Genomic DNA, 25,501 nt, shown 5'->3' with positions numbered 1-25,501 from the left:
TTTATGGCTAGAAACCAAATATGAGTGAGTACATCCCATGTTCCTCTTTTTGGGTCTGGCTTACCTCACTCAGGATAGTGTTTTCTATTTCCATCCATTTGCATGCAAAATTCAAGAAGTCCTTGTTTTTTACTGCTGAGTAGTACTCTAATATGTATATATTCCATACTTTCTTCATCCATTCTTCCATTGAAGGGCATCTAGGTTGCTTCCAGGTTCTGGCTATTACAAACAATGGTTTTATTGTGCCTTTGTGGTATCATTAACACATTCCCCTTTCTTGTATATTCTATAAATTGGAAATTTGATCCAGCACCTAAATCAGATTAGAATGGACTGTGCATTTGGGAATGGGATTCATAAGAAACAAGATATAGCTGTTGTTTTTCTATTGCAATGTTAAAATGGTGAGCAAAAGCAACATAAGGAAGAATTTCATTTTGACTCACAGTTCCAAAGGGGTGGAGTCCATTACGGCAAGAAGGGATGGCATAGGGAAAGAGTAAGAAACTAGATTATCACTTTTCAGCCCCACAGAGGAAGCAGAAAAGTAAAACAAGATGCTGTACAGGTCTTTAAACCCTCTAAGCCCACCCCAGTGAAATCCTTTATCAAGCAAGGCTGCACTGCCTAAAGGCTCCAGAAACTCCCCAAACAACCAACTGGGTACCAAGTGTTCAAATTCACCAGCCAGGTAAAATATTTCTTATTCATCCACCACACGCAGTATATGAACATCTCACATAAGATGGTTGTCTTTTCCACTCCGTTGATGGTGATGATTGGTTAGATCCATAAATTCAGTGGAATTTTTAAAGTGCTGATTTTCTGATTTAATTCCTTTCATGGAGCATTTGATTTTTTCTGAGATGTCTTCTGTCCAAGAAGTGCAAAAGGAGTTATTATTCACATTCATTTATCAGTTTTCAAAATAATTTTTCTTCAGCATCTTTCAAATATGCCTAGTGAGTTTAAGGTTTTCTGCTTTAGAGTCAATGGGAATGCAAAGATTTAAACAGGGATGGCATGTGTTAAATCTATGCAGTTTTTGTCTTTAATGATGGTTCATCTTTAGCCAGTGAAAAGTTCTGCAGAAGCGTCTCCTGCATTCCCTGACATGGCCTCAATAGCCTCTGGTAGATCTGGTTCTTCTCCATATGAACTTGTATTTAGAAAGTACAATAAGTACTTGCTGGAGGTGCTTATGCCTTCTGGGGTCATTACTTCTGTGCAGTTACATAGATAGAACTGAGACTTTTAAAAAGACTAAAATCAGCCTTTGTGCTGATAATGCTATTAAATTCAGGACTCGAAATTTTAACTGGACCTCATCTCCACAAAATATATAGATCTCCCTGCCACTTCAGACAAAGACCTTACCCACTGCGTTGACCAGTCTCCTTCATGAGCGGTCATAGAAACCTTCTCTTCTAGAAAAACAAGGCATTGGAAATATTTTAGAGATAAGGAAGCAATGTCAGAGATTGAATTTTAGTAAAGCTTAACTACTTAATATAGTCTTTAGTCCGAATTAAAACTCAACTCTTGTGTACCTCCTGCTTCCCACAGTGCTAAATTCTATATGCTTTTAGTTGTAGTTTTTACTTCTTAATTGACTATAACTTTCCTGTACATGAAAATACCCAAGTTGTATAAGTTATAATTACTTACAATAGTAATGATAATTTAAAGACAGAACAACCCAAAGAAAACCAATTCTTTTTGTCTTTTACTTAGATTTTATGAATTGCTGGTCTCTTTTTATAGTAGGCTGTCTCCTATACTTTTCCCCCTGGGGCACAAAAATGTATACATGCATACAGATATATATATACACATAGATACATAGAAGCATATGTATACATATGTACAAATATACACAGAAAGAGAGACAGTCATACACAGAGACAAAACAAACAAATGCATAACAACACACATGGATACATTTATACAGATAAATATCCATGGATCTCTATAGACACACATAGATCCATGCACAAACACACATGCTTATGTCTATACAGTCACACATGCACAACTTGGACATTGGATTCCATCTTTCCAGTGTTAGCATTATTTACATACAACTACTTAAAAGCCCTTTTCCATTTAAATCTCTTCAGGACCTGTTCTGCCAGGTTATGTGAAAGATGTAATCACACTAAGGGATTAATGGATGATAACATAAATATTTTCTCCATTCCACTATCTCCAAATCTCAGGATAATATATTTATATTTAAATATTGGCCTACACCACCTTAACCAGTTTTTAAAAAAAAAGGTGTGTATTTCAAGTCAATATGGAGAATATTTCTTGTCTCACATGATAACCATACCTATCTATCATGTGGATTAGTCAAAAATCTTAATTGCAGGATGTGTCAGGCAAGTAAATGCTGCACAAATATCCTTAATGATAAATTCAATCTCCAGCACCCGTGTTTAAAAATAAAAGGTGGTATGAGCCTGTAGTCCCAGCACTGGTCAGGCAGAGGCAGAAATATTCCCAGAGCATGTCAATCTGGCCTACACACACACACACACACACACACACACACACACACACACACACAATTGGTTGCATATGACAAAATACTGACTGAAGATACTTTGCCAAAAATGAAAATTATTTGAAAAATGCAAAGTGAGTGGTGAATGAGCCTTAGGCCTTGTGGTACCAGGAAGTCAGAATCCATGAGGATAAGCCCCACCTCTTGTTTTTCCATCTTTGATCCTACCTGCCATTTGATTCCCAGAGAGAAGTAATTAATCTTCTCCTATATCAAGAAAGCATCCCAGGGAAATAGACTGATCACTTATTCTTAGACCAGTCAACTATGGCCAGAGAGGTAGGGTCCTCTGAGTGGCATCCTCTACCTGAAAGTCATGAGCAGAACTGATCTATGGAGAGAGGTTTCTGAGCAACAAAGTAGTGAATATCAGTCGCACCCATTACAGACCCTGACCATAAAATCCTAGATTACACACAACCGAGATTGCCCACCATATTGGGGAGGGTCTGGATCTCCTCTGCCTTTCTCCTGTAGTCCCCCATGTTTGTCCCTTTCCCAAAGCCTACTGTCTTAGCTCATCTTCCTTCCTAGCACTCACTCTTCTCTGGGCTCCTGTAGATCTCTTGCATCCCATTCTTCGCCATCGTCTTCCAGTTAATCAATTCACTTTCTAATCCAATGTTGCTGGGTGTCTAACCACTGCTGGGTGCCAGGCTTGGAATTTCATTGCCACTGTTTATCAGCAGCAGTGACACCTCACAGTTGTATCTTCTGTGAACAGCTCAATGCAGCTTCTCAAGTTGGGATTTATGCCCTGTTCTTTATGACCTCCTTTGCCAAAAGCACTGGGGTTTTGTGTTGTCGTCTTGTGCTTTTGTTATCCAGAGCAAGACAGTTTTGTACAGAAAGGGTTTGCAGTGAATCTTCCCATGAGACATCTCTGCCCATCTGACAGCAGCTGTCTGTAGTTTATGCCTTATGTCACTCGCTCATTTGTTTGGTCACTAAGTGTAGATGGAAGATCTTCTCTGTGGGTATGCAATAACATATTCCTGGGGGTAGAGGAGGAAATAAGTATGAGGCAAAGGATGGGCTCGGCCTGTGTGCTCTAATTGAGAATTAACGAATGAATGACACAGTCCTTGATAAGCAACTCTGCTAATAACTCCTTTTGGAAATGATCAGGGAGACAAAAATCCTTCTTTTCCCAGTATTTCTTTAGAACGTCAAACCAATACTTGATTAGGAAAATGTTACAGTGAAACCTCAAACTTTATCAGTCTCAAATTAAAAAAAAAAAAACAATATTTATCCCTTGAAAAGGGGAAACTCAGTCTACAAGGGTCAGCATTCCATTTACACGGGCTTCCAGGCCAAGCCACATTCTTGTGTTTGACAGTGGCTGGCAGGAAGGCTGTCCAGGGTGACTGGGGCTGTGGACTAGCTCCTCCTCCAGAGACAGAGGAAACTGACTGCTCTCGCTCTTGTGGTTATCTTGAAAAGGACTCTCACCAACCAGGAACTGGAAAGGTTGTCATGGGCCAGTAACTTTCAATCACTTAGGATAGGATTCTCAGAAACTGAGAGTTCTTTCTTTGCATTCCAGGAAGATACCTCAGCCATTTAGCTCAGCAGCTAACACATAGCAAACATTTCTTATCACACTTTAGATATCAAGTAAAGCATGTTTTTTTTCCTCAAAACAATGAGTAAAAGGGAAGAAAGAGACCTTTTCCAAGTCTACAGCATTTCTCTATACTGCTTCCTTGGTTAGTGTGGTGTTTTGCCCGTCTTTTTTTTTTTTTTAATAGGGAAAAGAGTTTATTGCAAGTCCACAGTTTCAAAGGGCAGTCCATGACCAACATGGCGGCAGGCAGGAACGGCATGATGCTAGAGAGGCCGCTAAAGTCTGATATCCTCATCTGTGTGGGAAGAAAAGAGAGAACTATCTAGGAATGATACAGACTTTTGAAACCTCAAAGGCCACCTCTCGTGACACACTCCTCCAACAAGGCCATACCTCCTAATTCTTCCAAACAGTTCCACCCACTGGGGACCAAGCATTAAAATACATGAGCCTATTGGGGCATTCTTATCCAAACTGTCATGCCTACTGTAACAAAAAAGAGTTTCAAAAATATATGTTTATTCTTCATTCGGTATGATTATTATTGTAGGAGTTAATTTAAGGGTGTTTTGTACTATTTTTTATTTATTTTCGTTTCTTCACTGTAGGTTTTATTTCCTTCTTGAGAAACATTCTTTTATATTAACATTCAACAAAAAAAGCATTCAGTATAATGAATTTTGAAAAACCACTATAAAAACAGTATATAGGACACTTCAATACCCTAAAACTTCCTTCTTGTCATTTTTCTGCCAACTCCCTACCCACCGTTCTCAGAGTCTTCCCGTCTTTTAACCCCTCCTTAATGTGGTCCATTGATCAGTCTATAGAGAGGTGTCCCTGCTCCTGCTTTGCTCTGCTAACCCCAGGTCTAGCAGTCTTCAGAGTGGCCCCATGCCTGAGCATCATGAAGAAAAGGACTCAACAGTCAGAAAGCATAGTGATGACTGGTCCTACTCTTGTTTTCAACAAGCATCTTTGGCTCATAGTAAAAACTGGATGAATACATGTATTCTGGGTTAGAGGGAAGCCTGGCTGTTTTCTTTTCATCAGTGAGGAAATTATTTCTTAAATGACAGAGATATTTCAAAACAATCTAAAACATGCTTCCTGTACTCTAGGAATTTATAACTGTGGGTCACTATTACTTTATACTGATGGTTCTCAACCTTCCTAATGCTGTGACCCTTTAATACAGTTCTTCGTGTTGTAGTGACCCCCCAACCATAAAATTACTTTTATTGCTATTTCACAACTGTAATTCTGCTACTGTTATGAATCAGTAATACAAAAATCTGATATTTCCGATGGTCTTAGATGAACCCCTGGGAGCAGGCCATTTGACCCTCCGCTGAGTCATCATCCACAGGTTGAGAACCATCACTTTAGAACATCAAGACCCTGTGTGACTACAAAAAAAATGTAGTAATGTTTTCAGAGTTCACTAGCAAAGGAAGCACAGATTTAACAAAGCTACTGTGGAACTGGTGATCTTTTGTGGGAATTAATCATTAGTAATCTTGGTTAAAAACAGGGGTTTCAAACAAAAGCCCTTGAATATGGAAAAGGGGACATAATGGGACGATGGGAGGACAAGACAGGTGGGAGGGAGATAAAACAGGGTGCAGAGAGAAAATAAACAGACTATTAAAGACATGTAGGAAATTGTCTTGGGATAAATGTAACCACTTAAAATATAAATGATTTGGAAAATCATAATTTAATAATAATTATTAAAGTAATAAATTAAATAGAATTCTTTAAAAAATTAAAAAGTAATGTTACATCTGTGTATGAGACTTGGTTTTGCTCCATAGACAGCACTGTGGTTCATTAAGGAGGGACTTACAGATGCTACAATTTACCAACCAACAGAGAAACAGCTGGGGATTAGGCCATTTAAGACATTCTGATTACATGCAAGTGGTTTGATATTAAGAACTGTCTAAGTTTAAAGGAGAGACTACTACGACATGTGGTGAAGATAGGGCTTATATCTGAAAATGAAAGTTTTAGGAATGGCCAACACAGAAAATTTGGGTACAAATCATAAAAAAGGCCCGGAGGCTCTGTTCCATGGACAAAGAACACTAAACACATCCAGTAATAGATTAAGAAAAAATAAAAGCTCTGGAAATGAAGAAACAGGAGCTCAGTTAAGATGTGTGATCTTAGACAAGTCCATGGGTATCACCACCACGCAGTTCTTCCCAATGAAATGGGGCTAAATTGTCCTGAATATTTGGCGAAGTTTGTACTTTATCAAATATGATAGAGTAAATAAAGGGTGTCGTTCTGAGAATCAGAATTTTACCAAATCTCATTCTTTTTTTTTTTTTTTCAAAAGTCTCCAAGAAATTGGGTCTTGTGCCCCATGGAGTTGACTGGGACACTGTAGTGATGAGGGTCCTTTTCTTCACAAGTAACAGAATTCTCAGTGTCTGATTCTAAGTAACTGAAACATCGAGAAGTGTTGTAAGAATATGGGAGGGGAAGGAAGGGAAGGAAGATGCATATAAACCTTACCCTCTCTGAGAAATGCATGGGGAATAGAGTGGGGGAAAGTAGGGGAATCGGGGGGGAGGAAACTGGGATTTTTATGTAAAATATAAAGAGATTGTTATAAATAAAATAAAAATAAGGCTCAGAGGATGAAAAGAAAGTTTCATTTTGGGCTTAGAAACCACACGTCGAAAAGCAAGATGATAATGAAGAGTTGGAAACAGTGATCACTTGTTTGATTTTCCATTCTGTTTGATTTCCTTGAGTGAGTCATTGCACTCACCTCACAAGCCCTCAGTGGGGGAGTCTAAAAGGCAGACATCTTGACTTACATCAAGATATGATCGGGGAGATGAGGGACTTTAGGAGCTTGTTTTGCAAAGAATGCAAAAGGGGAGATGAATAAATGGGGCAGTAGTCCATTACAATCTCAAAGATAGGTGTGTACTTGCTTAACCAGTTTTATTGAACAACTTGATAATCCGTTGTGAAAATGGTGGTGAGTGAACCTAGAAAAGTCAACCTGGAGGAGATGCAAGGGATTCCCCATTCTAGCCTGTTCTAGCTGTTGGAATATACTCCAGCCAGATTGCTTCTGCTTGAATTGCCTTGGTGGCCTTGACAGTGGCCAGCTTGCTATATCTGGGACACAGGTCAGCCAAGAGTAATGCAACCTGAGAAGTTATTGCACCCTGACACTTGGCCCAACTCATTTAGATTTCAAAGGTACGGATCATGGACACACCTGAACAAGATAGGGAACTGTGTGTCGTTTTATGGCTGTAGTAATGTTTTATGTCAATAGCCACTTCCTCCTCTCTGAGTTTCTTTCCCTTTCCCCAAGACTCATGTTCTGATAGCCAAAAACTACTCAAATTCATGAATGAGTGAAGAATGAATACATGAGACCTTGACTTTTGAAGACAGTTTTATGAATGAGCTGTCCTAATTTGCCTTCTGTTGTTGTAGTGAAAACATGACCAAAAGCAGCTTCTGTAAGAAAGAATTTATTTCATCTTATAGCTTATCCATCATAAAGGCAAGTCAAGGCAAGAAAAGGCAGGAACTTAAGCAGAGGCCATGGAAGAATGCTGCTTACTGGCTTACTCCTCTTGGCTTGCTAACTTTACTTTCTTATACCAGGATTTGGTGGGTTTCACAGAAGAGATAGTCAAAAAGCAAAAATAAAAAAAAAGATAAATTAAAATCCGCCAAAGACTATTTTCTGGGCCATTTTCAATGCCTAAAGTTCTACCCTTACCCTTTGGGGGTACTCCATTTTCAAGTACAAATGTGCTTAGCAAAAGCAGCATTGTAGCGCATGTTACTTGTAGTGATTTCTAGGTCCTCCACAATATAGTAGAGAATGAATCATTCCATTATATCTATTACATAGGGAAAACAAAAAAAAAGAAATAAGGCTAAGAACTCAGACAGTAATCTTTCCTCCATGCATCCACATAAGACTGTGGTTTGAAGAGTGACATTTCTGGAGTCAGTGGTTCTAAGGACAAAGGCACCTTGCTTCCCTGCTTGCTGATGGCCCAGGGAAGGCATGGCTTCTACTTGAGTCTTAGTTCCTTTGGCTGTAAAATAAGGGTAGCAAATGAAACCTGCCTAACAGAATTAATCACTAAAGAAGTAGCATTATTAAATACTTGGTTGTTGGCATATAGTAAGTATTGAATAAATATACGGCATCACAATAGGAGAATGGGAGGAATGAGTAATGATGGTCATGACACTGGCGATGACAGCAGTTGGGTTTGGATTCCAATGATGTGACCTGTTATCCTCACTGTTTCCTACCAACCACGAAACGATGCTCAGTTTATTCTCATCTGTACACTTAACCAAGCCTCCTAAAGTTACTATGGGAACTTAGGAGCATGTGCCTGACCCAGAGAAAGTATGCGAGAGAGGCTGATCTGCCCAAAAGCCCTGTAGAGACATTTCTCTGTCTTATCTCTTATCTCTCCCTGTGCTTTGGCTATGGCCAGCAGGACTCTTAGCAAAAAGTAGCAGCTTAGGGAAAAGACCAATTCACAATTAACAAGTTGATTAGATGAGCTTTACCCATGAACTAGGATAATCTAGGGGCTGGGCAGGGATGAGCCCTACCCCAGCTGGGAAGAGAATCAAAGTTGCTGAGCTTGGTTGATATTGAATAACCTAGTGATCATATCCTTCCATCCACAGTCACAGACGCTTCCCTGGAGAAACCACAGCTTGTCCTTACAGGCAAAAAGAAACACATAGTCATGTTTAGAGAAAACGTTGCTAAGTAATTTGAGATCTAGCTCACTGGTTAAAAGAGCATATTGTGCTCTTGCAAAAGACCCAAGTTTTGTTCCCATAGCCACAGCAGAAGGCTCACAACTGACTGTCCAAAGGGGAACGACACCCTTTGTGGTCTGTAAGGATGCCTGCACTCACACGTACATACCACAGACACATACTTTTAAAATAATACTAAATACTTGAAAAGACAGTATTCTTGTGTCCCCTGCAGTCCATCTTGGAGAATACAGGAAAGAACCAAGGAGACAGGTAGCTAGAGAGAGTGAGGTCAGATGTGCTAAAGGAGATGAAGATACAGGAGCCATGGGCAATACCTGGAAAGAAAGAAAATTGAGGAACCAGAGAAAGGATGCAGCAGAAGGTTCACCGTGAGCAAATACAGGGGCAAGAGACTCAAACTTCACCATGGCCATGATTGGAGCTCTAGAGCATATTGTTCAGTAGGCAACAGGGACTCCTCTGGGAAACCCAGCAACAAGCCCAGTGGTCTAGGTTGGCACCAAAGCGTATGGCTTAATCAGGAGCTCAAAAACAGCTGACAAATTACAGCATGGCTTGTCATCATCCCAGGACTCAACATTTGTCCCTGGAAGAATCAATACCTGGAGAGACAAGAGCCATATTTTTAGACACTCCTATATGGGTAATTTATTTCAAATGAGAAGACGGTTTTTTTATGTTGGCACCCCCGTGGGTGCAATGGACAGTATATTTACACAAAGACACAAAATGCTATCATTTCTTTGAATCAAATCACCTCCTTTGAACAGCTGTAGTTTGCGACTCTGGGTGATGAACTGACTCGCTCACATGCTCGGAAGTCTACCCAGGAACCACTCCCAGCACTGCCTTCAGCCCTACTGTTGTCCTTCCGTTTGCATAGAGTGATACTTATTACAGAACTCTCCCGTATAGATTCTGTCTTCTAGGGCACCAACGAGATAGGTAGGATGGGTGACATTAGCTCCATTTGACAGAGGAAGAAACTGAGGCTCGGGAGTTAAGCACAGGATTATTCAGTGGTGACTATTGCTGGAAAGCAATGTCATCTCCTCCTCCTCCCCAATTACACTTTACTACTGCTATGTTATAGCTATTGCAGCTTAAGCGAGTTTTAAAAAGGAAAGTTTTTATAAAAGCAAAACAAATGGAAATGATATAAATATTGAATGAAAGGAAACAGGGTATATCTTTGCAACTGACCTTTTCAGGTGTGCCTAAAAATATTTAAATTGACATTCAGAAATGTTCAAGGCAGGCTGGGAACGAGAGTGGAATATGTACCATGCTTGCTGCAGGGGCGTGAGGACCTGGCTCTGGCTCCCAGCACCTGTGTGAAAGGTTGGGCATAGCAGTGTCTACCTGTAATCTCCATGTCGGGGATGGTGAGTGAGGAAGAGACACCGTACCTGCCAGCCGGGTAATCTAGTTTATTCAGTGATTCGGTAAGAAACCCTGTCTCAAAAGACAATCAATAAGGCATAGAACATTGAGGAAAGATTAATATATTGACCTCTGATATACACACACGTGCATACATGTACGTACACTGTTTGAAAGAATATTCCAGATACATGACCTCTAACTCATTTTTGAAATGCAAAAATGTATATGAATATGCACACATGAATATGTTTGTGTCTGTTTCTAAACTTTGGAAATATACCCACAGGCATGTTGGCTGTGCTGCCTACTTAGTGTGCATATTGCCTTTTTTTTATTGCTGCTGCTGTTAGTGCTGTATAAACATGGTGTCTTGCTATGTAACTAATCTGGCACTGAACTTGTGACTCTCCTGTCTTGGTGTTCTGAATCCCTAAGTTACCATCTTCGGCATGAAAACCCTACCTTTCCCCTCTCTGTGCCACCCAGTATGATGGCCACAACACACTATTCTTTTTGCAGTGGGTAATGGTTAATGAAGAAACTCATAACTGGTCAAAATAGCACATACAGTAACTGAGTATTTAGCTATGGGTGGGTCATCTATACCAGCTTCCCAGCATCCAAGGCTCAAGGAACTTTGTGAAAGAGATGGGCAGCTAGAATGTGTGAGCCTGGGGGTGGGGGAGGCTGCGAAATGGTGACTTCTGCTGCATCCACCTTCCCTCAATCTACACCCAACTCTGTTCCCATTGACTTTCATCTCCTTAATGAAGACAACTTTAATCTAACATGCTGCCAGCATCACAGTGTAGCAAAGCACAGCGACCTCATCTGTAATGCCCATCTCAGCGACTATGACCCTATGAAGACCAGATCCCTTTGACGCAACTTCACAGGGTCCTCTTTTTTGCAGGAGGTGCAGTTCCAACCGGAGTACTTCCACAGTACCATCATATGTGAGAGGCCCAACAACCACCTCAGCAAGTTTAAGGGTTATATGTAAGTACCTAAGGCCCCTGGGCTACTGGTAAACACCTCCTCTGCTGCTGGAAAATATTTCCTTGAAATGACCAGACAGTTAAGATACTCCAGATACTGAGGCTAAAGACTGTGGAGTTTTAAAGACCTGGACTTTTTGTAGGTCGCCCAACAATAAGCTGTGTTAGCTGGATAGGTTTACTTACCTGTCAGTTTCTTGGGTGCCATCTTTGCAGAGTAAAACTTGTGATACCTATCTCTTCCCTAAGGATTAACTTCTCTATCATTTGCAGAGCTCAGATTAGCAAAACTGGGCAAAAATAAATTCCCAGTTAATCACAGATGCTTCTGTTAGAATTATTGTTATTCTTCAACTTTGGTTCAGCCTCAGAATTTTACTATAATTCTGCTGCACATCAGACAGCCGATCCATTTGCAAAGTAAGAGTCACAAATATGGATGTAAGTAAATGTCCATTGCTACAGCCGTTCTCAGAGCACTTTTGCAGAATACCATCTTATGTGGTCTTTACAGCCACCCAGAAAAGTGGGGATCATGCTCTCCATGTTTCAGATGTGGGATCTTATGCTCTGGACTTCTGAATTCACCCAAAGTTTCACAGCAGGTACCAAACACCCCAAACTTGATGTAATTTCCATTGCCCTGCTTCACAGAGTTCAGCTGTGTTGGGTCCAGTCCTTACCAACAGGGCTCCAGGCTACGGGGATGCTTCTTCCTCAGACAAATTCTCAGCCTATGTGTGACTGTATGAGGAGGAATACAAGAATAAAATCAGGGAACCAGAAGAATACAGAAGGTGCATGCAATGACCTTGAAACTATTTACTTTTCAAACACACAGTAAGGGTGGATGGGAGTAGGTGGAGAAGGATGTGAGCTGGGGAAGAGTTCTTTGTGTGCCTCTGTCAAAGAAGAAGCTGTTCATTGTCTCTAGCAAACATAGTTTTCCTCATACTTGAGTTGGTGGATTTGGTTCCTCCAAGTCATCTGTGTCTTGTATCATTCTCCATAGTCTGCTAGCAGTCAGATTCATGGCTTGGTTTTCCCCCAAAGCTTTGCTCCATCAAATTCATGTTTGCTACCAGCTAGTCTGTCTCACTGCTAAACTGGGCTCAGGCCTGCCTACCTCACACAGACTTCAGAAAGCACTGGCCCCATCTCTATTTATCTTAATACCCCTTCTTTCTGGCCACTGCTCCTAGAGACTTGTCCTCCCCGACTTCCTGGCCTCAAGGATAAGCCTTGGAAGTCCAACTGGCCAGTCTATGGTCAACCCAAAGATGATAGACGATCCTACCATCTGGGCCTGTGTCAGACAGAGAAGACTTTTAGACCCAGCATCCACAAACCATTATCTAATAATTCTTTGTTTCCCTGAAGCCTCTATGTGTCTCCTTAACAGAGGACTCCTCTGTGACTACACAGGTTCGACAGGACAAACTGCCTTTTATGTTCTACTTGAAGATAATGGACTTGAGATTTTAATATGCAACCATTTGGGCTGGTAGAGTAGTTTAAGTTGATTCATTGCCTAGCATTACATGGTCCTGAGTTAAAATCCCATAACCATAAAAACTGGGGAAAATAACATGCACGTGCAACTCTAGCACTTAGATGGTGGTGGCAGAAAGATCAGAAGCACAAGGTCATATGTAGCTACGTAACAAGTTTTAGGCCAGCCTTGGCTACATAAGACCTTGTCTCAATGAAGAGTTGATTAACTAAACAAATGAATCTCTGTAGGCAATATCCCTCTCCTTAATCTGGAGTCTTTTGGCAATGTCTGGTGGCAGTAGCGGTTGAAACAGCTGGGAATTTGAGCCACTGACCTTTTGTAGACAGAGTCCAGGGTGCCACTCAACATCCTACAATGTACAAGAAAACCCCACAACAAAGGACTGTCCTGCCCAAATGTTAATGCCAAGACATAAATGCTTCATGTTGACCACAGACATCTCTGTTCACAAAGAGTGCTTGATGGAACAGCCGCCACGAGACAACGAAGCCTTTTTCTCACCTATCCAGAAATAGGCACTGTAAGAGAAGTTGGCTCTCTCTCGTGCTATTACTTCAGACTGTCATAAACTACAAGCCGCCAGCAGTCTGTCACCTGTGATCCAGAATCCTAAAATGTCTTGTATACTAGCTTTGTGGCCTTGAAAAAAAAATATCAGCCTCTCTAAGCTTTAACTTTTACTCAGTGACCCTGCTAACCTTCCAGAGCCATGCAGCATACTCACGTAAGTGAGCATGGTTTATAGGCAGAATAAGGAAATGGATACTGAGGTTGGCACAGTGGCCCATGCCTATCGTTTTAGTACTGGTGAGTTTAAGGAAGGATGATCAGTTCAAGGACAGTTTGAACTACATAATAAGACTCTGTATTTAAAAACAAACAAAAAAACACCTTTATCAATTATACATCCTACAAAGGATCAGGGCATTGCTGATTCTAGAAGCTTCTTCTTGCAGTACTTGGTAATTAACACAGATACCCACAACTAGACAATGTGCAGATAGAGACTTTAGAGCACTCAGCCTTGAATGAGATGGCTTTATCAAATCTTCCCCTCAAGGCTCAGGGATCTATGTGGAAGAAAAGTCAGAAAGATTTTAAGACTTTTATCCCAGGGGTAGGGACAAATCCTTGGGAAAATCATCTTCCAGATACAGTGAAACTGATACACACATAGATTCACAGAAAGGATGACAGCAGGCACAAGACCTACAATTACATTTAAATCAGACAAAAGACCCAGAATGGAGAAGTGGACACAAGTCCCACCCACAAACAGGAAGCTGTTTGTAATTGATACCCACTAGGAGAGGTTAAAATCAGTTTTCTTCAGTAGAACGGCACTAAGTGTATCAACTACACTTCAGAGCAGGCCCCATGCTCAAAAGTAGTTGGCCAAGACAAAATGAATTCCATGCTTCTTGTTTTGATTTGGTTTGGCTTGGTTTGAAGTTTGTTGTTGTTGTTGTTGTTGTTGTTGTTGTTGTTGTTTGGGGGTTAATTTTTGTTTTGGTTTTGGACTTGTTTTATTTTTGTCTTTGGAATTTGTTTGTTTTGATTTGGGGACTTTTTTTTCTTTGGAAAAGAGAGAAAAATATGAAGTTGGATTGAGGGGGAGGAGAGAGGTTTGGGAAGCAGTTTGGGAAGGGGAAAAACTTAGTCAAAGTGTATTGTATGAAAAAATTATACCAATAAATAAAAAAAGAGAATCATTTGGTAAATCAATAGGCATGTTGAGTACACACATAGTGTGAAAGGGCAATTTATTTCATCAAAGACATATTCTCCCACTTACCAGATCTTTGAATTTGTCACCACTGTCCCTCATAAAATGGATATGATAGCATTGCCTTTAGCTTAATTAACACATAGAAAAAGTAACAGCTGAACACAGGAAAATGAAGTATTGATGAACCACAGGGAAAAGAAATTCAGTGTTAAGATTGTTACTTTCCTATTCTCACAATGGCTTTAAAAATATTACAGTTAAAGCTGCCCGCAATCCCAGGGCAGAAGAACCAGCTAAGAATGCCACGTTTCTAGCATGGAATGGAAAGCTGACATCCCTGCTGAGGTTCGAGGAACAAAGACATATCTGCAGTTAGACAAAGGGCCACCGGGCAAGGGAGGGAAAGGATGCGTAGAGAGACTCGAGAGTGAGATAGCTCGGATGTGAGAAGGCTGTAGCCCACCCCTGCTTACCTTATTTTACTTCCTATGTCTGCCTCGTGATGTAAAAAGCAGGAAGATCTGCCGTCTTCTATGGGCCAGGATGCTCAGGTGCTGTGGCTCTGGTCCCCAGCAGCTATGTGAGGGAGGAAGGTATGTGAATCCCGTCCAGAGGAAACACAGCACCAGACCTTGAAGGTCCAGAAGCCCATTCCCCCACACTTTATCCTGCAACCGATTTGAGGGTGAGACTTGAAATCTAGGATTTTTTCAGCACAGTTCTGCCTTTAGTGTGGGTAAATGAGGAATTCCTCGGAGGAACAGTTCCATTCTGATGGTCCAGCCCCACCCTGGCTTCCCAGAAGCATTGATGAGATTCACCCGGACATAGAGATAGGATCCCCAAAAGCAGCACTAACCCTCGAAATGGGGAAAAGGAGAAAATAGGTTGCTTTTACTCAGGACTTCTGGTTCTGTTATACTAGCCAGAAACCACACAGAGACCAGCAGATTACCACCTGACTTTCACTCCTTTCTCCCAGGGAGCATCCTGACCAGACCAGGACTGGCTTTGGCAGCGAGAGTCTTCTACTCCGAGGCTGCACCATCCGAAACACCGAGGTGGCCGCTGGCATTGTCATCTATGCAGGTCATTGTCTCTGTGCAGTTTCTTTTTTCTTTCAACCTGCCTCAATACTTCTCTCTCCAATCTGGCCACTAAATTCATCTTCAGACACGGGAAACTCACAGGGGCTCCCAGCGGCAGAGCCACGCAACTCCCCACTTCTCAGCTCAAGCACACAGAGGCTGGGAGCCACAGGCGCTCTCTTGGTCCACAGGGGACATAATGAGATGCTAGGTCATTACCATACGTCCCACCCACCACATAGGGAGAGGGGCTCAGTTCATCACCTCAATGGTGGCTTGGGGACAGAAAGAAGTACGAGGAGGTTGTCAGAACAACCCCACAGAGGAATAACTTCTCTCCCATCTCAGTTTTCCTACTTTACCATGGAAAGAATATGAGTCTATTGTGTAGATGCCTGAGAATCAAATGGCCTATCCCAGACAAGCCACCTAACACTTTATCTAGTGAAAGAATGGCTGAATAAACTTGTTACTGTTTTTTTTTCAGTTATGTTTCCTTTATCCACTATATGTCTCTAGATATGGAGATGTTTTTATAATTATACTACAATACTGAGGCAGGATAACTTTCAAGAAAAGAGGTTTAATTTAGCGCCCCGTGTAGTGAGTTGTAAGGACTAGGCACAGTGATTGGCTCAGCTCTGATTAGGTCCATCTGGGCTATGTCATATCATTATGGGCCATCCCCTCGTCACACACAGAGATACTAGTCTTCCAGAAGAATAAGCCTACCGGTATGGTGGTAGGTGCTTCTCCTGGCAAACATTTATTGAGCCCTGCAAGCCGAGGCCAAATGTGGGCAGAGCTGAGTCCCAACTCTAGCACCCCTGTCCTCACTGCTTTGCCTCTGACCCCACTTCTTGCCTAAAGAATGGAAGAGTCTCAGAGGGTGATGAATGCAGCAACCTGTACCGGTCACACTGTCAGAGCCCCTCACAACTGCAGCAGCGCGAATCTAATTTAGTAATTGAAGCTCATTTGCTTCCACCGCTGTTGCTGTTTGAAATCCTCAAGGAGGCTAACTCAGTAGCACTGAAGCCTTTGGCTTCAGGAGCTGGTGAACTGGTTTTTTTTTTTTTAAGTTTACACAGAAGAATAAAACTGTGAGTGGCATTTTTCACTTGGACTGCTGAGGAGTAAACACAGTCATTAAAATCCAGCAAGTCCTAAGAAGAGACAGTCTGAGGGTCAAGTGAGTCTCAGCACCTCCCTTGAAGTTCCCTGGGTTGGTGGAAGGAAGGCTCCTGACTCCCACTGTGATTCCAATATTAACTTATTCTTTCACGTCAGACAAGTTCCTTCTACCCTGCTCCTCAGTTTCCCCAGGGAGAAAAGAAGCAACTAGGAGAACTGATAGCCTTCCAACTTTGGCATTTTTTTTCTTTGAACAAGATTTCATGTGGACGTGTAGCTGAGGGATACAGGGGTGACAGATTTTGGCTCTGCTGCTCTTCCTCATGAAATGTCAGCACCTTAGACACAAAGAAGCAACCACGGGAGCTGTGGGCACCGAGCTCAAGCCTTCTGCGGAACCTTTGCATATGCATTTCCTTCCATCTAAAGTCCCAATTTTCCCTCAAAGGTCATGAGACAAAAGCCATGCTGAACAATAGTGGTCCCCGCTACAAACGCAGCAAGATCGAGCGGCGCATCAACACGGACATCTTCTTCTGCATCGGCCTCCTCTTCCTCATGTGCCTCATTGGGGCTGTAGGTAAGGGATGTTCTGCCAAAAGCAACACGGACACCCATGCCCATGGCAAGTCACTGTAATTCTGAGCTTTCATTTCCTTAAAGAAGAATGAAGTCTGCACTACCTACTATAATGGGGTACTGATGAACATTTCCTGAAATTGTATGTGTTCTTAAATATTAGCAATATTGCCTATCATTGGTGGGCTGAAAAAAAAAAACTCCCAGGGAACGCAGGTGTTCTCTGAGCATGGAAGGAGAGCAGGATGAGTGAGCTGCAGGACCAGTCCTTAAAGAGCCCACAGTGGGAGTCAAACAACAGAATCAAGCGCTCACCCTTCCCTGCTCAAAGGGGGACTGCCCATGGGTACTGCATTATTTGCCTGTCCTGGCCATGGAACTAAGTAATACTAGCGGATTCAAAACAGCACAAATTTAATCTGCTTCTGCATCTTCTTCTAACATCAGAAGTTCAATTTGAATGGGTTAAGATCATGAGTTCAGCAGATCTGCTTCCTCTTCTGATAAGACCGAGGGAGGAATCAGTCCTGTCTTTGTCAGTTTCTAGAAGTTTCCTTTGTTCATTTCACTACAGGCATCTTCCATTCTCTGCTCACATCTCCCCAGCCTTGTCTGTGGTACCTCCTTTTATAAACACATTTGTAATTACATCCTTGAACCCACCGGGAGAATCCAGGATACTCCCCATTTCGAATTTCATGAGTTAATCCCATCTGCACAATCTTCTTTTCGTTATAAGACAGCCTCTTCCCAGGACCCACTGATTAGGATGTATCTTGCTAGGGGCGATGTGTTAGTTTGCTTCCTGTGGGCACTGTGTAAATACCAGGAAGGGGAGTCTTTCCCGGAGTGGTACCCACTTTAGCTGATTACTAAATGAGTGGACATTTGCTACAGGTGATAGGTGACAGACTCAAGTTCAGGAGTACAGCGAGGCCGAGAAATCTGGGAAGAGAAAGAATGTTCTTAGCCAAATGGGCAGCACAAGAAGGATACAAAGGTGGGAAGGAGAGTGACTATAGACAAAGAAACAGTCAGCTGGCTAGCGTATAAGAGTAAGACCAAGCTCAGGAATGAGCTAGAAGTTGGTCTTCTTCAGAGTGGAGACAAGAAAAGGTTCTCCATAAAGCTCTTGCCCATTCTCCCCATCACCTTTAACCTATGGCTGTCTCACAGAATGCTTAAGGAGACCCCACTGTTTCAGCCTGGAGTTGCCAGCTCCCAGGACTGCACCTAGGGTTGTCTTACAGAGACTTTCAAAGTAGCCAAGGTTATCTGTCTAAGGATCTTTATGGAAAGGGTCACACATCCTGAAAGTAACTTTATTAATGCATCATGAAAATTTCTCTCTCTGAAGACCAGACTTTTTCTACCTGAGGGTAATAAGGAAACATACCTTAGCTGATGGTAACATAAGAAAAATAGAACAATTACATGTTTTCCTGATGGTAACCTTCTCTTTTACTTCATCTTGTATAATCTCTTTCTTGGCAATCTCGCTACACAGTTACATCTCTTTGCGTACAGTTACAATCTCCACATGTTCCCCACATAGCTATATACCTTTACACTTCTTTACACAGTCTCATCTCCCATCTCTCCTACCCCTCCCTCACACTTCTCTCTCTGCACATTCAGCTACATCTTCCTACCAACACATGCACACACACACACATACACACACCCTCTCTCTCTCTTCTCTTACTTCCACCTATTTTCTCTCCTAATTGTCCCTTCATCTCTCCTGCTTCTTCTCACAGACAAAACCTCTGGGCAACTGTGAATCACATCTTCAGGGTCACAGCACTACTTGAGTAAACAATGAGAAACAGAGCCAAACTGAGCACATAGTTTCTCTCGAGCTAGGGAGGTCACGCTGACTGGTCAGTGAGCTAAGTAAACACGTAGCTCTGAGTGGTCAGAAAGTGACATTCACATTCAGGACTTAAACAATAAACAGTTAGTTGGCTGAACCTTGAGGTTTGGGAGTACATGCAGAAAATCCATAGCTGATAAAGTTAGGTCTACTAAAGTTGCTTCACGCTCTGACCTTGAATCAGCAATAAACACCTGGGAAATTGGCCTCATAGATTTGTCTCTAGAGGCAACCAGATATTCATCTCCAGGAGCAACCAGTTTGCTTTGCATTTGTTCTGCAGCCTAAAGTTAGCTGTCTTTGTGACTGAGAATACTATTACTTTCTTATGTCAGTCTGAATATGAAAAATATCCCAGTATTAACTCTATTTATCAAAATTATACAGTTGGAGCAGAAATCATCTTCCTGACCATCCACAACTCTATATGCACCCAGCAGATAGAATATTTTCACAAGATAAACACATGAGTAGTAGGAATAATAGCCATAGCTGTTTTTAGTGGCACATGAGAAAAAATACAGAGAAAACACTTATCTATAGCTAATGACCCCACTGCCTTACCAAGTGGGTCTACCTATCAGAGAATCACTCATCTTGTAGGTCGGCCTGTTGAACACTAGTTGTCATCTGTTGCATACCCCCATGCCTCTGGCACCCCACAAAGAATCAGGGATGATCAAGAGGAAAAACTCATAAGCCCAGACACCCTGATGACCCCAACCCAAAGAGCAGCAATGATGTTTGCTTCCAGCCTTATTCTGAAAGTATCACCATCTCTATATTTGAAAAGATGACACCTGAAAGACAAAGGGAGAGATCTAGTCTGTCCATTTAGTGAGGACCCTGGGACTCGTCTCAAGGTGGCCAGGAGTTTATACTTAATGTACCTCACAGGTGAGTCTAGCAGCTTTGCATAAATGGGTGAGTCATGGCTGGAAGGGCAGTCCAGGAAGATCAAGGAAATCACAGGAAGGACACAGCCACTCCAACTCTGCCCACGTGGCTGCAGGAAATATGCCTCCATGTTGAGTAGAGTTTTCAGGCATGCCAGAACTGAAAGTTTATTTAAGATCACTATGTCTCCAGACAAAAAAAAAAAGAAGTTAATGATTACACAACCACACATAGCTAAGGTGCCCAGAATTGCTTTACAAGTTCCCGAAAATGACAAAGGGGGAACATTAATGGAGAAGGAAGGCAAATTCTCTGTTGCAAATAGCAACTTTTAAGAAACAGGACTCTTTGGTCCCCTCATTAAAGCATCGACTTTGAAGAGGAGACAGTCTTCCCATGACAAGTATGATTCCAGGGTTCCTTTAGTTTGATAACCATGTGTGTCTTTTTGCTTTGACCATCAGGCCCTCCTTCAAACACACACACTTGCCAAGACTCCAGGACCCCTGAGACCTCTGGTTTACGTTGCAGCTTCTCTGCTTTCTCATCTTTCTTTGGGGTCCCCTTCTCTGTGCATGTCTTCTGCTCTATACGATCACCATTAAATTATAGCATGTCTGTAATGCCCATTTCTTCTGAAGTGACTGTGAAGAATTTGGTCCAGCCTGGGAAGAGGGAGTCTTCGGGCAGGATTACATCTGATGGTTCTTATTCTCTAAAGTTCCTGCCTTGAAGCTGAGAGAATTTTTTTTTTAGTGAGGAGTTACTCCACATCACAGTCTGTCATTGAAGGAAATCAGGGCAGAAATCTAGAGACAGCAACTGAAGTAGAAGCCATGGGGGAATGTTGCTCACTGATATCTTCCTCATGGTTCACTCACCTGTTCTCTTATACCATCCAGGACTACCTGCTCAGGGTGGCATCACCTCCGTAAGCTAATCCCTCCCACATCAATGAAGAAAATGTACCACAGATTTGTCTACGGGCCAATCTGGTAGGGGAATCTTATCAGTTGAGGTTCCCTCTTCCTTGACTAAAGATGACACAAAAGTAGTCAGCACAGTAATAAACACAATGGATTATTCTAGTTTTACGATAACCCTATAGGTTAGATATAACTAATTAACAGACAAGGACGTCCACATTCAGATGAGTCTGTAGCAGGTGCTGGATGTGGCTCATCTAGCATTATCCTGTGATAATGGGTGTTGTCACCCCTTTAGCAAATAAGGAAACATGGAGTTCAGTGTGCCTGTGCTGTGAGTTCTGTGGCCTCTCCCAGCATTCCATGCTCCTCCATGCTCTAGCACACAACCCGCTCAGGGTCCTTTAATCAGAGTCCTTTGCTTAGTGGGGATTACTCAAGAATGAAAACCAACACTGATCTAATTAATAATTATTGGATATAGAAGGGATTTGTGGGAAAAGATTGGTAATTAGGTAGATGAATAGATGAAGGGATGAGTAGAAAGTAGGAAAGCAGGAAGACAGGTGTGTCAAGACTTCCCAGCCACACACTTCTTACAATAAAACGGAAAAGTATACATTCTACTATATTTCCAACCCCTATGTGATAAGACTCCACCAAAATATAGGTAATCTTCATATTAATCTTTCCCAATAAAAACAGACTTAGTGTCCATCATTCTATCAAGGGATTCAAGGGACTGAACCATGAAGAGCTGAGTACACGAAGAACCACTGCCACACTAAAGGAAAAGGCAGGGTGCAGGGGCAACATGTCATGGGGAATAAGAATGGGATTTTCAAAAACCCACCCATGTCCAGGAACAGGTCATGGGTACCTAAACAACTTAAGACTAAATAAAGACTTAGTCTCACGCCTAGTTTTGTTTCTTCTCAGGACATGGTCTCTGGAATCGGACCTTTGAAGAGCATCCTCCCTTTGATGTGCCAGACGCTGATGGGAACTTCCTCTCCCTTGCCCTTGGAGGCTTCTATATGTTTCTCACAATGATCATCCTGCTCCAGGTGAGCGCTCTCTGACCTCTAAAGCTTTAGACAATGAAGAAAACTAAGTGCTAGCCCCAGAAAGAAGTAATAAGGACAAGATGGAAAGATAATTATTGCCTCCTGGTGTGCTTGCCAAGTATTCCCATTGGTAATGTCAGGTCAGCCCCTGAGATAGCAGCAGGAGAAGGTTAAGAGTGAGATTGCAAGTCACCCGTGTATGTCCCTTTGCCAGACACAGAGTAGTAAAAACCCTAGAATTCCTGACTAAAGGGAGAGTAAACAGCACAGAGAGTTACCAAGGACTCTCCAGCCCTCAGTGCTGGAGGCAGAGTAAATTCACAAGTTAGTGTTCTAGCATTTGACAGACTTTGATAGCCAGAGATGGAGAAGAACAAAGTAGATGAGAAAAACATAGTCAGGACCTATAAACTATGTAGTAAGAGAGGAATGGATGCTTTTCTTCAAATAGTTGGGCTCTATAAAGAAACACAGCTGATGAAAAGTGAGAAGTTGCCATTTTGTCTGCTGAAGTCCCGCCTACAGCCACTATCTTTTAGACCTCTGTTCCTGACTGGTGAACTGTTTTCAACTTCCCATTCATTGGCACAGTTTGATCCTTCCTAAAGGGAAATTAAAACACACCTCTTCTCTGCATGGACCCTGCTGGTAACTCGTGTCTGCTCAGAATAAAATCCAAAGTCCTTATGGAAGCCAGCGAGGCTTTAAATGATCTGGACCTTGACCCCACCTCACCTCCTACAGCTCTTCCTCCTCCATGCTTCCTGTGCCGCGCCTGCTGTCATCTCCCGAACACCCAAACCCCTCCCACTACCCAGAATCCCCCCCCCCAGTGTAATCCTCACATCCTCATCTCTTCAATCTCTGCCCAAAGGTCATGGAAATGAAAATCCACCCAGTCTATGACTTGCTGTCCTCTCTGATGTCCTTTACTCATTTCATGAGACAGCCACATCATATATATTGACATGTCTATATATTTTCACTAGAATATGAGTTCTTTAAGGCCAGTTTTGTTCTAATAGCACCCATTTCCAATACTTGAAACAATGTCCAACAAAGAGCAAGAGCTGGAGAATATCTGGCACTGGACTAGGGAACACAATCAGCAGAAGGCCTGAGCACCTGCAAAGTTGCCTGTGACCCTCCATGTCACAGAGATCTGAGGGCTCTGGGGTCTCTAGAGAGTGGTGCTGAAACTCATATACTCCACCATTCTGCTGGTAAAGAGTGAGAGATGCCTGCCTGCCTCCCACCCCAGACACTACAGAATGAAGAGGCGTATCTCCACTTCATATCCCCCCAAGAATTCCAAGGGAGGCCTGACGTCACTAACTTTTAATTTCTCAGGAAAACTCATGCTGTGTGTTCTCATCAGCTTTCTATCCAATGCCTCTGCTGTCCACTCATGAGGGTCTGGGAGCTGGGCTCAAGCTGTGTGCTGACACAGTGTGAATCCATCTCCCCTCAGGTGTTGATCCCCATCTCCTTGTACGTGTCCATTGAGCTGGTGAAGCTTGGGCAAGTGTACCTCCTTCATAATGACCTTGACCTATATGATGAAGAAACCGATTTGTCCATTCAATGTCGAGCCCTCAACATTACCGAGGACCTGGGTCAGATCCAGTACATCTTCTCTGACAAAACAGGGACCCTGACGGAAAACAAGATGGTGTTCCGGCGTTGTACCATTGTGGGCCGTGAATATTGTCACCAAGAAAATGGTATGAGAGCCCACATGCACCCTGCCCTCTCAGGATGACAAGGACCCTCTCCTGATTCCCCACAGCATTCCTGTAGCACTTTGGCAGGTTGTGCCACCCCTCCATACAGCACAGTATGTTCACATCAAGGATGGGCTAGCAGGGAAAGTATCCCAATTGTATATCAGTCATGAAGTCAAGGCTTAGGATTTGACCTGCAACCCTTGTCCTGGGTCAGGACAGGTCTAGATCTAGGCCTCGGGCTGAATTTGACACATTCAGAAAATGCTTTCCATGTGAACCAATGTCTTAGGTTTCACCAAGTCAGTGTTTTGGTTTAAAATGTGAAGGTATACGATGGTTGGACTGTTACTTTTCATGGTCTAAAGGTAGCCTGTAGAATTGAGTTAGTACACACACACACACACACACACAAGGTAGAGAGGAGGAAGAGATATTATAGATAGTCCTATCCCCTTTGTCATGGCAATCACTCACCATTTACATGGAAGTTTTGTACTTATTTTTAATAATATAACAGCTATTACTACAAGCACCTAGCTTAACTCATCATTCTCACATATTATGTTGCTAAAAATCTTCAAAATGATCCTGAGATGGTTACTTCCCTTAACACTTCTAATTAAGGAACTGAAGGTACAGGTTGTAAATCCAAACACAAGACCATATAACTTTCTCCAGGCTTAGCAGCCCAGTTACAGCCTTCCATAGACCTTTCCTGTGTTCCACTCCAACCCCTGAAGTCCAGCACCACCCCTAACTACAGCTCAGCCGAGATGTGACAAGATTCCTTTCTTGCAGCCAAGCGACTGGAGATGCCAAAGGAGTTGGACTCAGATGGTGAGGAGTGGACCCAATACCAATGTCTGTCCTTCCCACCTAGATGGGCCCAGGGCCTAGCAACAATGAGAAGCCAAGGAGGCACCCAGCCTCTGAGGAGGTCCCAGAGTGCCCGGGTCCCCATCCAAAGCCACTCTCGACAAAGGTCTGTGGGACGCTGGGAGCCCTCGCAGCCACCGGTGGCCTTTAGCAGCTCAATAGTAAGTCCCTACCTTTATTCATTAAATCATAACCAAATTATACAAAGAAGATACCAGAGAAGGTTCTAGAATATATCAGAGCCTCTATAAGCCCTTATTAGCTGGAGATTTGGGGTGTAGCTTGATTGAAAGAGTGCTTTCTTAGGATGTATGAGACCTGTGTTCCATCCCAGCACCTCACAAACCAAGTAGGTTACTGCACACCTGTAATCCCAGCACTTTCGACATAGTGAGTCTGAGGTCACCCTGGGCTGCATGAGACCCAGAAATTACATTTTTAAAGACATTTAAAGCCTGGAGAGCGCTCAAGATGGCCCCTTTCAGTCCCACGTGGAACCTGTAACTGTTTTGACAGCGTACACAGTTCTTGTTAGTTCTAAATGTGCAGCGTTTCCTCTTCTGAAAATGGAATTAGCCATATTCCCTGTTCTAATCCAGGGTTTCCCCATATCAATAATTGGCTTGAGTTAAGGCATTTTTACCACATAGGCTGGGTCAGTCCTCAGCTCCCAGGAGCCCGTGCCTTCCTCATTGGTCACAATCACAGCTGAGGGCCAGCAGCCTCCTCCTTGTGTGTACTTTTCCAGTTACACAGC

The 25,501-nt window shown here is 42.5% G+C and overlaps 1 protein-coding gene across 2 annotated transcripts in view; it reads left to right on the top strand.

Annotated features, from left to right (window-relative positions):
- Positions 1 to 25,501, top strand: part of Atp10b (ATPase phospholipid transporting 10B (putative)) — a 271,382-nt gene that overhangs the window by 200,352 nt on the left and 45,529 nt on the right. For both annotated transcript variants that reach the window (XM_050138627.1, XM_050138628.1), the window contains 6 exons: positions 11,245 to 11,330; positions 15,557 to 15,663; positions 17,245 to 17,376; positions 22,014 to 22,141; positions 23,613 to 23,865; positions 24,667 to 24,905. In XM_050138627.1, coding sequence (XP_049994584.1) covers positions 11,245 to 11,330; positions 15,557 to 15,663; positions 17,245 to 17,376; positions 22,014 to 22,141; positions 23,613 to 23,865; positions 24,667 to 24,905 — 945 coding nt within the window. The remainder of the gene's footprint in view (positions 1 to 11,244; positions 11,331 to 15,556; positions 15,664 to 17,244; positions 17,377 to 22,013; positions 22,142 to 23,612; positions 23,866 to 24,666; positions 24,906 to 25,501) is intronic.

The sequence above is a fragment of the Alexandromys fortis genome, unplaced genomic scaffold (genome assembly GCF_014885135.2).
Source record: "Alexandromys fortis isolate MF-2015 unplaced genomic scaffold, M_Fortis_MF-2015_v1.1 scaffold_11, whole genome shotgun sequence".
Classification (NCBI taxonomy): domain Eukaryota; kingdom Metazoa; phylum Chordata; class Mammalia; order Rodentia; family Cricetidae; genus Alexandromys; species Alexandromys fortis.
This window is presented reverse-complemented; position numbering and strand designations above follow the sequence as displayed.